This window comes from Taudactylus pleione, unplaced genomic scaffold (assembly GCF_031769625.1).
Source record: "Taudactylus pleione unplaced genomic scaffold, aTauple2 ptg001036l, whole genome shotgun sequence".
Classification (NCBI taxonomy): Eukaryota; Metazoa; Chordata; class Amphibia; order Anura; family Myobatrachidae; genus Taudactylus; species Taudactylus pleione.
The window spans coordinates 32,477-48,957 of record NW_028285437.1 but is presented as its reverse complement, the minus strand read 5'-3'; the positions used below and the strand labels follow the sequence as shown (position 1 = coordinate 48,957).

General features: G+C 43.0%; 1 protein-coding gene across 1 annotated transcript in view; it reads left to right on the top strand.

Annotated features, from left to right (window-relative positions):
* LOC148454024 (transcription factor COE1-A-like) overlaps nucleotides 1-12,792 on the top strand; it is a gene marked incomplete at its 3' end in the record, with an annotated part of 83,486 nt that extends 70,694 nt beyond the window's left edge. The window contains exons 2-5 of the mRNA XM_088461334.1: nucleotides 9,057-9,213; nucleotides 10,376-10,439; nucleotides 12,048-12,103; nucleotides 12,719-12,792. Of these exons, the coding sequence (XP_088317460.1) occupies nucleotides 9,057-9,213; nucleotides 10,376-10,439; nucleotides 12,048-12,103; nucleotides 12,719-12,792 (351 nt within the window). The remainder of the gene's footprint in view (nucleotides 1-9,056; nucleotides 9,214-10,375; nucleotides 10,440-12,047; nucleotides 12,104-12,718) is intronic.
* Between the last annotated feature and the right edge of the window lie 3,689 nt (nucleotides 12,793-16,481).

Sequence of the window (16,481 nt, the reverse complement as noted above, 5' to 3'; positions counted from 1 at the left end):
ATTGTGCACACACACCTACAGCAGTATAAGGCTTATATACTGGCATGCAGGGTCATTGTGCACACACACCTACAGCTGCATAAGGCTGATATACTGGCATGTAGGGTCAGTGTGCACACACGCCTAAAGCTGTATAAGGCTGATTTACTGGCATGCAGGGTCATTGTACACACACACCTACAGCTGTATAAGGCTGATACACTGGCATGCAGGGTCATTGTGCACACACGCCTACAGCTGTATAAGGCTGATATACTGGCATGCAGGGTCATTGTGCACACACAGGCCTATAGCTGTATAAGGCTGATAGACTGGCATGTAGGGTCATTGTGCACACATGCCTAAAGCTGTATAAAGCTGATATACTGGCATGCAGGGTCATTGTGCACACACGCCTACAGCTGTATAAGGCTGATTTACTGGCATGCAGGGTCATTGTGCACACACACCTACAGCTGTATAAGGCTGATATACTGGCATGCAGGGTCATTGTGCACACACGCCTACAGCTGTACAAGGCTGATATACTGGCATGCAGGGTCATTATGCACACAGGCCTACAGCTGTATAAGGCTGATATACTGGCATGCAGGGTCAATGTGCACTCACGCCTGCAGTTGTGCAAGCCTGATATACAGGCATGCAGGGTCATTGTGCACACACGCCTACCGCTGTATAAGGCTGACATACTGGCATGCAGGGTCATTTGTGCACACACGCCTACAGCTGTGCAAGCCTGATATACAGGCATGCAGGGTCATTGTGCACACACGCCTACAGCTGTGCAAGTCTGATATACAGGCATGCAGTGTCATTGTGCACACACGCCTACAGCTGTGCAAGGCTGATATACTGGTATGCAGGGTCAGTGATAACACTCATTATATTGGCAATCAAATTAAAGCAATTTTGGGGTAACTTTGTGCTGCTGATTATGAATATGACTTTGATTTCGCTAGATTGGGTCTAATTTTTGAGATTCACAGACAGGATACAAGAAAAGCACATTATACTACTAACTGGTCAGGTGTCAAAGCCCTTATACCCGGAGAGGGAATAATAATTAGAGATTTGCGGTTCGGTTCAACAGAAATCCGAATCCATCTGAATTTTGTGAATCTGTTGCATTTTTGATCTTTTTGCAGTTCGGAATTTGGAATTTAAATTTGAATTTTGGGTTTTAGGTTGCATAAATAGCTGTTTTTAAAAACTTTTTATCTATTTTTTTTTTCAAATCAAGATCCAAATCCTGAAGCAAAATACTTGAGGGTGGTTTTGCAAAACCAAAACATTAACTATAAATCTACATCCAAAACCAAAACACAGGGGGGGGGGCAGCACACATATCTAATTCTAATTTAATTGCTCAGTGAACACCCAAAATATTTGCGTGTCTCATCTCCTAGAGACAATGGGAAGACATTTCCATGTGCACATGTTATTATGGCAGGGTATCTCAGGAACTAGAGCAAATTAAAAAAAAAAAACTTTCATTTTTGAATTCAGCAACCCCAAAATACCACTTAGGCTGCAAAAAGGGAAGTAAACAATTTTTGTTATTGTTGTTGGGCTGTGTATTAGAAATAGCCTGCACTGGTAATAATTTCACTGAAGCTGAATATCTGCAGACAATAATACAGTAAGAGCAGGCAGTAAGGACAAGCAGTAAGAGCAGGCAGTAAGAGCAGGCAGTAAGAGCAGGCAGTAAGGACAAGCAGTAAGAGCAGGCAGTAAGAGCAGGCAGTAAGAGCAGGCAGTAAGGACAAGCAGTAGGAGCAGGCAGTAAGAGAAGACAGTAAGAGCAGGCAGTAAGAACAGGTAGTAGGAGCAGGCAGTAAGAACAGGTAGTAGGAGTAGGCAGTAAGAACATGTAGTAGGAGCAGGCAGTAAGAGCAGGCAGTAAGAACAGGTAGTAGGAGCAGGCAGTAAGAACAGGTAGTAGGAGCAGGCAGTAAGAACAGGCAGTAAGAACAGGTAGTAGGAGCAGGCAGTAAGGACAAGCAGTAAGAGCAGGCAGAAAGGACAAGCAGTAAGAGCAGGCAGTAAGGACAAGCAGTAAGAGCAGGCAGTAAGGACAAGCAGTAAGAGCAGGCAGTAAGGACAAGCAGTAAGAGCAGGCAGTAAGAGAAGACAGTAAGAGCAGGCAGTAAGGACAAGCAGTAAGAGCAGGCAGTAAGGACAAGCAGTAAGAGCAGGCAGTAAGAGAAGACAGTAAGAGCAGGCAGTAAGGACAAACAGTAAGAGAAGACAGTAAGAGAAGACAGTAAGAGCAGGCAGTAAGAGAAGACAGTAAGAGAAGACAGTAAGAGAAGACAGTAAGAGAAGACAGTAAGGACAAGCAGTAAGAGAAGACAGTAAGAGAAGACAGTAAGGACAAACAGTAAGAGAAGACAGTAAGGACAAGCAGTAAGAGCAGGCAGTAAGGACAAGCAGTAAGAGCAGGCAGTAAGAGAAGACAGTAAGAGCAGGCAGTAAGGACAAACAGTAAGAGAAGACAGTAAGGACAAGCAGTAAGAGCAGGCAGTAAGAACAGGCAGTAAGAGCAGGCAGTAAGAGAAGACAGTAAGAGAAGACAGTAAGAGATGACAGTAAGAGAAGACAGTAAGGACAAGCAGTAAGAGAAGACAGTAAGAGAAGACAGTAAGGACAAGCAGTAAGAGCAGGCAGTAAGAACAGGCAGTAAGAGCAGGCAGTAAGGACAAGCAGTAAGATCAGGCAGTAAGAGAAGGCAGTAAGAGCAGGCAGTAAGAACAGGTAGTAGGAGCAGGCAGTAAGAACAGGTAGTAGGAGTAGGCAGTAAGAACATGTAGTAGGAGCAGGCAGTAAGAGCAGGCAGTAAGAACAGGTAGTAGGAGCAGGCAGTAAGGACAAGCAGTAAGAGCAGGCAGTAAGGACAAGCAGTAAAAGCAGGCAGTAAGGACAAGCAGTAAGAGCAGGCAGTAAGGACAAGCAGTAAGAGCAGGCAGTAAGGACAAGCAGTAAGAGCAGGCAGTAAGAGAAGACAGTAAGAGCAGGCAGTAAGGACAAGCAGTAAGAGCAGGCAGTAAGGACAAGCATTAAGAGCAGGCAGTAAGAGAAGACAGTAAGAGCAGGCAGTAACCACAAACAGTAAGAGAAGACAGTAAGAGAAGACAGTAAGAGCAGGCAGTAAGAGAAGACAGTAAGAGAAGACAGTAAGAGAAGACAGTAAGGACAAGCAGTAAGAGAAGACAGTAAGAGAAGACAGTAAGGACAAACAGTAAGAGAAGACAGTAAGGACAAGCAGTAAGAGCAGGCAGTAAGGACAAGCAGTAAGAGCAGGCAGTAAGAGAAGACAGTAAGAGCAGGCAGTAAGGACAAACAGTAAGAGAAGACAGTAAGGACAAGCAGTAAGAGCAGGCAGTAAGAGCCGGCAGTAAGAGAAGACAGTAAGAGCAGGCAGTAAGAGCAGGCAGTAAGAGAAGACAGTAAGGACAAGCAGTAAGAGCAGGCAGTAAGAGCAGGCAGTAAGAGAAGACAGTAAGAGCAGGTAGTAAGAGCAGGCAGTAAGAGCAGGCAGTAAGAGAAGACAGTAAGAGCAGGCAGTAAGGACAAACAGTAAGAGAAGACAGTAAGGACAAGCAGTAAGAGCAGGCAGTAAGAGCGGGCAGTAAGAGAAGACAGTAAGAGCAGGCAGTAAGAGCAGGCAGTAAGAACAGAACAGGTAGTAGGAGCAGGCAGTAAGAACAGGTAGTAGGAGTAGGCAGTAAGAGCAAGCAGTAAGAGCTGGCCAGTAAGAGCAGGCAGTAAGAGAAGACAGTAAGAGCAGGCAGGAAGAGGAGACAGTAAGAGCAGGCAGTAAGAGCAGGCAGTAAGAGAAGACAGTAAGAGCAGGCAGTAAGAGCAGGCAGTAAGAGAAGACAGTAAGGACAAGCAGTAAGAGCAGGCAGTAAGAGCAGGCAGTAAGAGAAGACAGTAAGAGCAGGTAGTAAGAGAAGACAGTAAGAGCAGGCAGTAAAAGCATGCAGTAAGAGAAGACAGTAAGAGCAGGCAGTAAGAGAAGACAGTAAGAGCAGGCAGTAAGAGAAGAGCAGGCAGTAAGAGAAGACAGTAAGAGCAGGCAGTAAGAGAAGACAGTAAGAGAAGGCATATGTGGCAATTTTTTTTCTCTTTTATATACAATATGTGGCAATTTTTTTTCTCTTTTATATACATCCGAAATATATGCCTGGCGGCAATTATTGTGGAACAAGGAAGAAGAATCATTTATAAAGAACTTTTATTCTAAAGGACCTACAGGAGGGAATAACATTTTATATTGACCTAGGAGGAAGCGCTGGGACTTTATCGTTTTTGTTTATGTCTTTGATTATAGAGTTTTGTGACCTCTATTTATCGTTCTAGCTGCATCCTATCTTGAAGCGCATTGTTATTTCAATATAATTTTTGTAAGCAGTAAGAGCTGGCCAGTAAGAGCAGGCAGTAAGAGCAGGCAGTAAGAGAAGACAGTAAGAGCAGGCAGTAAGAGAAGACAGTAAGAGCAGGCAGTAAGAGAAGACAGTAAGAGCAGGCAGTAAGAGAAGACAGTAAGAGCAGGCAGTAAGAGAAGACAATAAGAGCAGGCAGTAAGAGCTGGCCAGTAAGAGCAGGCAGTAAGAGCAGGCAGTAAGAGAATACAGTAAGAGCAGGCAGTAAGAGAAGACAGTAAGAGCAGGCAGTAAGTGCAGGCAATAAGAGAAGACAATACGAGAAGACAATAAGAGCAGACAGTAAGAGCAGGCAGTTATAGTAGGCAGTAAGAGCAGGCAGTCAGAGCAGGCAGTAAGAGTAGGTAGTAAGAGCAGGTAGTAGGCAGTTGGAGCAGGCAGTAAGAGTAGGGAGTAAGAGTAGGTAGTAGGCAGTAGGAGCAGGCAGTAAGAGAAGGCAGTCGAAGCAGGCATTTAGAGCACACAATAAGAGCAGGCAATAGGAGCAGACAGTAGTCTAAGCAGGCAGTAATAGCAGATAGTAAGAGCAGGCAGTAAAAGAAGGCCGTAGGAGCAGGCAGTAGGAGCAAACAGTAAGAGAAGGCAGTAAGAGCAGTCAGTAGAAGCAGGCATTTAGAACAGACAGTAAGAGCAGGCAGTAAGAGAAGGCAGTAAGAGAAGGCAGTAGGAGCAGGCAGTAAGTAAGTCAGTTAGAGCTGGGCTGTAAGAGCAGGCAGTAAAAGCAGTCAGTAAGAGCTGGGCAGTAAGAGCAGGCAGTAAGAGAAGGCAGTAAGAGCAGGCAGTTAGAGCAGGCAGTATGAGAGAGCAGTATCAGCGGGCAGTATGAGAGGGCAGTAAGTGCAGGCAGTAAGAGCTGGGCAGTAAGAGCAGACAGTAAGAGAAGGCAGTAAGAGCAGGCATTTAGAGCAGGCAGTACGAGAGGGCAGTAAGTGCAGGCAGTAAGAGCAGTTAGTTAGATCAGGCAGTAAGAGCTGGGCAGTTAGAGCAGGCAGTAAGAGAAGGCAGTAAGAGAAGGCAGTTAGAACAGGCAGTAAGAGCAGGCAGTAGGAGCAGGCAGTAAGAGAAGGCAGTTAGAGCAGGCAGTAAGAGCAGGCAGTAAGAGCAGGCAGTACGAGAGGGCAGTAAGAGCAGGCAGTAGGAACAGGCAGTAAGAGAAGGCAGTAAGAGCTGGGCAGTAAGAGCAGGCAGTTAGAGCAGGCAGTTAGAGCAGGCAGTAAGAGAGGGCAGTAATTGCAGTAAGAGCAGGCAGTATTATCAGGCAATATACAAACAGATACTGGTATTTACACCACTTGGAGTACAGCAAGGTTTCCTTAACTGTATATCAGTCAGTTGGTTGGGTATTTGTGTGGTAGATAGACAGTAACTAGACAGACAGTCAATAGATAGACACCATAAGGTAGACAGTGAATAGGTTGACAGGGACTTAGGACTCAACAGGTCAAAGGTCAAAATTTCAACATGGTGAAAAGGTGGACATGCATGTGGTTAAGACACGATTTTTAGGATTAGGGTTAAGCACATGGCAGAGGGTAAGTCTTAGGCTGCTGAAGGGGATGGTAAGGTTTAGGCACCAGGGGAGTGTTAGGGTTTGATTAGAGTTAGATGTCCTCTATATCTCAGTGGGATGTGTGTTACTGTGTATATATACTATGACTAGATGTCCTCTATGTCTCTCCTCCCAGTGGGATATGTGTTACTGTGTATATATACTGTGACTAGATGTCCTCTATGTCTCTCCTCCCAGTGGGATGTGTGTTACTGTGTATATACTATGACTAGATGTCCTCTATATCTCTCCTCCCAGTGGGATATGTGTTACTGTGTATATATACTATGACTAGATGTCCTCTATATCTCTCGTCCCAGTGGGATATGTGTTACTGTGTATATATACTATGACTAGATGTCCTCTATGTCTCTCCTCCCAGTGGGATATGTGTTACTGTGTGTATATACTGTGACTAGATGTCCTCTATGTCTCTCCTCCCAGTGGGATGTGTGTTACTGTGTGTATATACTGTGACTAGATGTCCTCTATGTCTCTCCTCCCAGTGGGATGTGTGATACTATGTAAATATATATATACATATACTATGACTAGATGTCCTCTATGTCTCTCCTCCCAGTGGGATGTGTGTTACTGTGTATATATACTATGACTAGATGTCCTCTATGTCTCTCCTCCCAGTTGGATGTGTGTTACTCTGTATATATACTGTGACTAGATCTCCTCTATGTCTCTCCTCCCAGTGGGATGTGTGTTACTGTGTATATATACTGTGACTAGATATCCCACTGGGAGGAGAGACATATAGGACATGTGTTACTGTGTATATATACTATGACTAGATGTCCTCTATGTCTCTCCTCCCAGTGGGATATGTGTTACTGTGTATATATACTGTGACTAGATGTCCTCTATGTCTCTCCTCCCAGTGGGATGAGTGTTACTGTGTATATACTGTGACTAGATGTCCTCTATGTCTCTCCTCCCAGTGGGATATGTGTTACTGTGTATATATACTGTGACTAGATGTCCTCTATGTCTCTCCTCCCAGTGGGATGTGTGTTACTGTGTATATATACTGTGACTAGATGTCCTCTATGTCTCTCCTCCCAGTGGGATGTGTATTACTGTGTGTATATACTATGACTAGATGTCCTCTATGTCTCTCCTCCCAGTGGGATGTGTGTTACTGTGTGTATATACTATGACTAGATGTCCTCTTTGTCTCTCCTCCCAGTGGGATGTGTGTTTCTTTGTATATATACTATGACTAGATGTCGTCTATGTCTCTCCTCCCAGTGGGATATGTGTTACTGTGTATATATACTATGACTAGATCTCCTCTATGTCTCTCCTCCCAGTGGGATGTGTGTTACTGTGTATATATACTATGACTAGATGTCCTCTATGTCTCTCCTCCCAGTGGGATGTGTGTTACTGTGTATATATACTGTGACTAGATGTCCTCTATGTCTCTCCTCCCAGTGGGATGTGTGTTACTGTGTGTATATACTATGACTAGATGTCCTCTATGTCTCTCCTCCCAGTGGGATATGTGTTACTGTGTATATATACTATGACTAGTTCTCCTCTATGTCTCTCCTCCCAGTGGGATATGTGTTACTGTGTATATATACTATGACTAGATGTCCTCTATGTCTCTCCTCCCAGTGGGATATGTGTTACTGTGTATATATACTGTGACTAGATGTCCTCTATGTCTCTCCTCCCAGAGGGATGTGTGTTACTGTGTATATATACTGTGACTAGATGTCCTCTTTGTCTCTCCTCCCAGTGGGATATGTGTTACTGTGTATATATACTGTGACTAGATGTCCTCTTTGTCTCTCCTCCCAGTGGGATGTGTGTTACTGTGTATATACTGTGACTAGATGTCCTCTATGTCTCTCCTCCCAGTGGGATATGTGTTACTGTGTATATATACTGTGACTAGATGTCCTCTTTGTCTCTCCTCCCAGTGGGATGTGTGTTACTGTGTATGTATACTGTGACTAGATGTCCTCTATGTCTCTCCTCCCAGTGGGATGTGTGTTACTGTGTATATATACTGTGACTAGATGTCCTCTATGTCTCTCCTCCCAGTGGGATGTGTGTTACTGTGTATATATACTGTGACTAGATGTCCTCTATGTCTCTCCTCCCAGTGGGATGTGTGTTACTGTGTATATATACTGTGACTAGATGTCCTCTATGTCTCTCCTCCCAGTGGGATGTGTATTACTGTGTGTATATACTATGACTAGATGTCCTCTATGTCTCTCCTCCCAGTGGGATGTGTGTTACTGTGTGTATATACTATGACTAGATGTCCTCTATGTCTCTCCTCCCAGTGGGATGTGTGTTACTGTGTATATATTCTATGACTAGATCTCCTCTATGTCTCTCCTCCCAGTGGGATGTGTGTTACTGTGTATATATACTGTGACTAGATGTCCTCTATGTCTCTCCTCCCAGTGGGATATGTGTTACTGTGTATATATACTGTGACTAGATGTCCTCTATGTCTCTCCTCCCAGTGGGATATGTGTTACTGTGTGTATATACTATGACTAGATGTCCTCTATGTCTCTCCTCCCAGTGGGATGTGTATTACTGTGTGTATATACTGTGACTAGATCTCCTCTATGTCTCTCCTCCCAGTGGGATATGTGTTACTGTGTGTATATACTATGACTAGATGTCCTCTATGTCTCTCCTCCCAGTGGGATGTGTGTTACTGTGTATATATACTATGACTAGATGTCCTCTATGTCTCTCCTCCCAGTGGGATGTGTATTACTGTGTATATATACTGTGACTAGATGTCCTCTATGTCTCTCCTCCCAGTGGGATGTGTGTTACTGTGTGTATATACTATGACTAGATGTCCTCTATGTCTCTCCTCCCAGTGGGATATGTGTTACTGTGTATATATACTATGACTAGTTCTCCTCTATGTCTCTCCTCCCAGTGGGATGTGTGATACTATGTAAATATATATATACTGTGACTAGATGCCCTCTATGTCTCTCTTCCTAGTGCTAATGATCTCACTCTGTGCCCAGTTTGTCGCTGATTGTCCCCAATGTCTCTCCTCACAGTGGTATCGGCCTGGCCAGAGCTCACTTTGAGAAGCAACCGCCTTCAAACCTCAGAAAGTCTAACTTCTTCCATTTTGTCCTTGCACTATACGATCGCCAGGGTCAGCCAGTGGAGATCGAGAGGACGTCTTTTATCGACTTTGTGGAAAAAGACAAAGTAAGGCATGTCCATACATCTCCTATTCCCCATAACATCCCTTCCTTCAGGTGTAAGAATGCAGGGAAGGTCATAGGCAAACGCAAGGGGGGGGGTTCCGGTTGCCTGGAAAGCCCCCTCCCCAGCCCATAACCACAGTAGAAATTGTAAAATAATAGAATTTTACTGCATGTTCTTCTCAGAATCACAAATGAAATAAATAGCACCCCCTGTTGATCTTTTAATATGTGTCAGCCAGTATTAAATACACCTCTGCACCAACTAGGAGATCTGAAAAACATACACTGTTATGGGTGCACTGCTGTAGACCATCAATAGGGTATATTATTAATGCAGTATAATACACTATTCAGTGTATAAGAAGACCAATATGTACATATATGCCCAGGGTAGTGCTAGGTTCTTCTGCTGCTCCCCCAGACTCTCGGACTTGCTCCCATGCTCTGGAATGGTGCCCACTTCTGAAATAAAAACATTTAGCTCAGGCAGGATGTCCCTACTGCCACATCTAATGGCTTACTGTGATCACTGGTCTTGGATATGCTGGAATTATAATGCACATTACACTTTGTATGACACATATTAAAGATGGTTAAGTGCTAATTATTCATGGACTGGCCATACTCACTCTAAAATCAAGCATTTGGAAACCCCCCTCTAAAAATCCTGCGTTTGCCACTGAAGGTACATTCGTTTCATGTGTGCTTGGCTGTATCACCCTATGCTTGGGCTGGTCTTCATCCAAGTTAAACTGCACGATCTATCTGACAAGTCAGGAGAGAACTCACAATCCACTTATAATGAGGGCAGTTATATGTACTGAGAAAGTAGGAAGGAAACATTAGAAATTCTTTTGTGGGTGCAATATCATTTTATCATTGTACAGTATTAGGGGGCATTTATATATAATTTTATTAAGAGAGCAATATTATTTATTAATTCAATTAAAGTGGCAACATTACTTAATTGTTAATTTAAAAGTGCTAAAATAAATTATTGTTAGATGGAGAATTTTCAGCCATGTATCAATTAAATGCACACGGGATAATTATATTGTATGTAATAAATATATAAATTAATTATCCCTGTATTGTTAGAGGGAATGTGTTCATTCCTTAGCACACTAGTAGTCGCTCTTTGATGAATGTTTTGTGATTTACAGGAGCAGAGTGGTGAGAAGACGAACAATGGAATTCACTACAGACTGCAGCTTCTGTACAGTAATGGTGAGATGTCCACCAGCTCCCAGGCATGATTAACCAATGCACGCATGGGCCCCAGTGATCAGTACCTGGGTTGTATAAGGTTTACAGGTTCCTCTATAAGCTGCAGTGATCTGTAGCAGGATCATAGGAGAATCAGTAGCTCCCAAGCATAGCTAACCTTGAGCTAGGTAAACCCTAATGATGAATGTCTGTACAGAAAAGAGTGGATGCATTGTTTATCACCAACTTAATTTTATGAGACATGTGCACAATAGTAGTCTATTTCCACCAATATGCAGAGCTGTACACTCCCCAGTTTGTGCCTGTCCATTGCATCAGTAGCATATATGGCTAGTGTATGTCATCACTATCAGTGTGTATTTACCACCTAACAGAACTGGATCCATGTTACTGTGGCTCAGCATGGGGTGAACTTGTCTGAACACACCTTGTATGCATCCATTTATTTTACTGCATAATTTAGTTTATACATTTACATATACTAGGGATGGCCATGGGCACCAGATTTATGCCCAAGTTTGGTAGTCAATAGACTGTTAACATTTAAAATAACAAAATACAGTATATGGGATGGAGGTTTAAGACACATCTGGTTCTCTATAATGTAGTGTTGTTTTATGATGGAGATACCTTTCTACTTTGAAAAGGAATGACAATAATCTGAAATTTATGTTTATTTGTCACCGATCACTCTTATTTATCCCGATGCCTCAGTTTTATTCAGAGATAATTCCCCCTACAAGAAAGTAACCAAATAATTACCTAAATTATCATAGTTGTCACTTTTGAAGTTAGAAGGATAAAATGCCTTAGGGGCAATAACTACAAATATGGAGACATTGTTCTACGTTAGAAGGCTTCCAAAGATAAGCTGAAACATTTTTAACTTCATTAAAATATGAAGGTTATCTAGAAATTATTCTTTTGAATGCTCTGGAAGAAGATAGTAAATAAAATAGAAGGGTCCTACTTCCAAAAAGAAAAGTAGTAATACGAATACAGATGGACCTGTTCCCTTCATAATAAAATACAATGACTGCCACTAGGAAAAAAAATAGATTGGAAAGAAACATTTTGTTATTTTTAAATATAATCACACACTAAAGAAACAATGGTTATTATTTATAAGAAGGCAACAACTTTACAAAATATGCTCTACCTACCTGGCTGAGTTTTACAGGTCTCCAATTTTTTTAATTTTAAATAGATGTTTCAGCTTTACTGCAAATGTCACAAATATTTTAAAATCGGTAGTTTGATTCAAGTATCCTGGGAATGCTGGGACCTGTAATGTTCATAAATAAAAATGTTTAAACAGTTAATTTTACTTATTAAACCACACCTTCTGTACTGCCCAGGGGTGTGAGAATAGCCTTAGTATTTTTTTGTTGTTGTTCTTTTCTTTGTTAATGCAAGGTTGATGCTGATTATAATCATCAGCCCTGTGGATCTTGAAGCGGAGGGGAAGCAGCCACATTAGATACTCCTCCTGTGAATTGTATACAGTATATGGCTGTATCCCTTCAGATGGCAGAAATGCTGCTGTAATCCACACTTATTGAATAGATTAGGCCTATCAGACTAAATAGAAACTTATTATCTGTGCAGGTCTCAGAACGGAGCAGGATCTATACGTGCGACTCGTGGACTCCATGTCCAAACAGGTAACTGCTAATTTATAATAACCCCCCTCTCCCCGTACCTCACTTTCATTAACACATACAAGGAAGCCCAAGGCTTCTATAATATTAACACTAAGTTCAAATATACAGGAAAGAGAGATCCAGAGAGTCACACCTACTGTGTACAGTCAGCCAGATACCAGACCCCCATTCAGTGGCGTCACCCAGCTTTTGCCACACTGGGGAGCAAAGATGGTAAAATAGATGCCCCGGGCTAATCCAAACTATGGTATAATGAATGTGCATCCTCTGTAGAATGCATAGGTGCCAGCCTGTGTACCGGTTACTGCCGTCCTGAAAGCCAGATAAATTTGCCAGGGTGATCATGTTATCATCATATACAAAAACTATAGGTAGACTTAGTTTTATTCATGTATCCATATAGTTTTAGCAATAAAGATTTCAAAGCTGATGTCTTGATTCTCCATCACAGAGATGGGAAGAACACAGAGAAACACATCTTGCTGAAGGGGGTGAGGGGGGGTTGTGTCAGCAGATAATGTATAATTGTATAATTGTAAATCTCTATGGAATGTGATAGCGTCATATAACTAAATGCTAATAAATAATAACAAGTCCTTAATCTCTTGGTTCCAGGCAATCATCTATGAAGGACAGGACAAGAACCCAGAGATGTGCCGCGTTCTCCTTACTCATGAGATTATGTGCAGGTGAGACGGGTACGGATCAGCAGATATTGAATAGCTAACGCGTTTCTTAGGTTTAATCATCTGTATGAGGATCACTATTGCAAGTACAGTTCTGGCTATTGGGTCTAAGTAGATGATCTTACTGTAGACTTACCCTGATTTACTCCACTGAGGAAAATCAGGTGCAACTGACACTTTAGAAGGGAAAGCTATATACTGGTGTCAAACGCTTCCTCTCCTTACCTGTCCTGCATTGGATTGGCCATACACGGTGCCTCAGGTAGATGGAACTTTATTGATTGGTTTTAAAGTGGCATAAACACATAGTAGTTAAATGTTACCTGCTCCCATGAGTCCAAAGAGCCTGAAGGTTCTCTAATCTATGTAACGTCCACAAGAATTTGCAGACCAGGTTGGAATAGACCAGAGAGGCGAGCTGGGCGAAATGTGTTTCCCTTTTTATCAGACACTATGACAGACACAATTTCAAAGTGCAAAGCAATTTTATTATATCTGAAGCAACATTAGACAGGTTAAAGCTATGCAATAACTAACATTATACAGTACTCATGACTTAAAGAGCAATAAACCTCGAGATATTATCGACACTTGGTTATACAGCTGACACCTTTAACATGAGCACCTGCAGGCCACTGGAATATCAGTCTTTGCTAAGCTGAAGCCGTACAGTTCAATGGCAGGAAACAGTGCAGGAGAGAAGCAGAGAAACACTTTGTAATCACAACAAAAATAGATTGCAGCATTTCATATCACATAAATGACGGTGTGTGCGCCATGGCGGGCAACGGTTACCAACGTACTATAGGAAGTAAATGTAGTAATAACACTTTTTAACTTTCAATACTCTGAGGATAAATACAAGTCTACCTATAACTCTAGTTCTCTTGGGAGCTAACCTTAAATAGCCCCACCACTCAGTATACTAAAGGAATCAGTATGATATCACTGCTGCCGCATAGCCGAGAGTCCGAATCCCGGCAGCGGCAGCCCGTCAAAACAGCGGAAGCCCGACAGCACTGGAAATCCCGATCGTGGTAAGGTAAGTATCAACTAATCTAACCTAACCCTCCTAACCCTGCTTAGGGATGCCTAACCCTAACCCCCCCCATGCCTAACCCTAATCCCCCCTCTAAGTGCCTAACTCTAACCCCCACTCCCCGCTGCCTAAACCTAACCCTCCCAGGGGGGTGCCTAACCCTAAGTCCCCACCGGGTGCCCTAAACCTAACCCTCCCCACCCGCAGCTGTCCGCTCGCGACGCCCCTGGCATCCCTTCGATCGGGATGCTGGGCGCCGGTCTCCCAGCGTTGGGGAAATGATAGGCATTTAGATATAGACGCCGGTCATTTATCCCACGCCGGGATAAAGCAGTCGGGAAGCCGGCTGTCGGGGATCCGGCAGCCGGCACCCCCATTGTATACCATACTAAATGCCCCCTTGGGACTTAATAACAACTAGAGATGTGTGGCTCAGTTGTCCAGAAATCCGAATCCACCCAAATTTCGTGAATCCAGGTAAATCCGAGTCGCGGCTCTAATCTCCTGAGGAGATCCGGGTAAATCCGGGTCACGGTTCTGATCTTTTTGCGGTTCGGAATTCGGATTTTAAATCCGAATTTCGGGGTTTGGATTGCATAAATTACATGATTTTAGCTGTTTTTAAAACTTTTTATCTATTTTTCATTAAAAAAATCCAGATCCAAAACCAAAACCAAAACACTTGAGGGTGGTTTGCAAAACCATATCCAGATCCAAAACCTTGAAGGAGATACAGATCCAAAATCATAACCAAAACACGGGGGTTGTAGCACATCCCCAATAACAACTAAGTTCTACCCCAAGAGCAAACTCTCCAGAGGTCTGTAGCAATGGAAGGGTTACTATGACACATTCAGGAGATCAAAACCCAGACTGGCACGGGGTAACACTAACATACAGAGGAGAACCACAAATGAGGGAGTGCCCTAGGAGAGTAATCAGAGGGGAATGGGTAGGGCTAAAGGGACAGCACCAGAGGTCTCACCCCAGGAAAAAGGGGGTAGGCGCTCGTCAGTAGTAAAGTATCTTTAATAGCATATAAAAAAATAAACACATACAATATAAAAGAAATCTAAAAAAATATGTATTAGTCTAAAAAAAAACAACTCTGTTGCACTAGCACAATACAATAAGAAACTAATGATCATATGGTGTAAATGTCATCAAGACCACAAATATACAGTATATCTGCATTTATATTCCTACTGAAAAGATGAATGTAGCAGCAATAATACTCTACACAGTAAAAGATAATCGCTTATAGCTAAAATATTTGCAACATAGAAATTCCCAGATATGAAACCGATTAGAATAATGTAATTAGTATCTTTCTGTAGGGAAAAGTATGTACAGTATATTGTCTCCATACATCCGTGACAAAGTATCCTTGTGCCTAGAATACTTCAAGCAGCCACTTTTACTAGGCTGGAATAATAAACTGCATTTGGAGCTTGCAGCAAAAAAATAGTCCAAACAAATAGGTATATCGAGCTTAAAAATAGCAAAACTGTGGATTTTTTAGGCATGGATAGTAGGGAGATATAGACTTAGACAGCATGCACAGGGAGTTCTTATCCATCACAGGTGTTTTTAGAGACTCTTAGTCAAGAGACCACATGTTTTTACCGGATGATGATGGGCTGTAACTGGCCTATTGTATTGCTGAACACAGGGAACCACACTGTCCAGTACTGACCCGTATACATTCAGCCTCTCCACAAATGGGCACTTGTTACCCGTTTCTCTGCCTCTCAAGCCCGTGGCGGCCCCACCTTCTGCAGGTATTCTAAATTCTATACTAGCTACATGGCAGCACCTTCTGCCCAGCTCCTTCCCATCAGGCCCTCCCTTGCCCTCCGGGTCGCCATTTTTATTATCTCCCTGCACTCCTTTGCCTGCCCTCCTGGGTCCATCCCAACTCAAGGGGCCCCGGGGACAGACCGCCCCAGGGGTTTTCTGCCTGGCCACCCAGGCCACCAATAAATAAAGGGGCTTTATCCTGAGCTAAGGGGTTGCTGGCCAGAGGGAAAACTCTTCCCCTAGGGTACATATGCCTAGTAGGCATCAGGGCATACATGCCAACTCTCCCTCATTGTCAGGAGACTCCCTGAAATAGTAGTAATCTCCCTGACTCCCTGAATAGGCTAGTAGTCCCCCTGATTGCACCTTACCCCCATTATGAAGCTGTTATATAAAAAAAACCCAGAGCTACATACATTGGGATCATTAGTATAATTTCCCTGCATTGGGTATAAGGCACAATGATCCCTATGGCTACATGTATTAGTATAATTTCCCTTCATTGGGTAAAAGGTACAATGATCCCTATGGCTACATGTATTAGTATAATTTCCCTGCATTGGGTAAAAGGCACAATGATCCCTATGGCTACATGTATTTTCTGATAAATATCAGTGTGTTTTCATCAACAAATAGATCGTACTAACTGCTTTGGGGTTCATTTACATTTGGATGTAAGTCAGGTTTATGACACGCCACTCAGATGTATGACACGCCCCTCAGATGTATGACACGCCCCTCAGATGTAGCAGTACACGCCCCTCAGATGTAGCAGTACACGCCACTCAGATGTATGACACGCCCCTCAGATGTATGACACGCCACTCAGATGTATGACACGCCCCTCAGATGT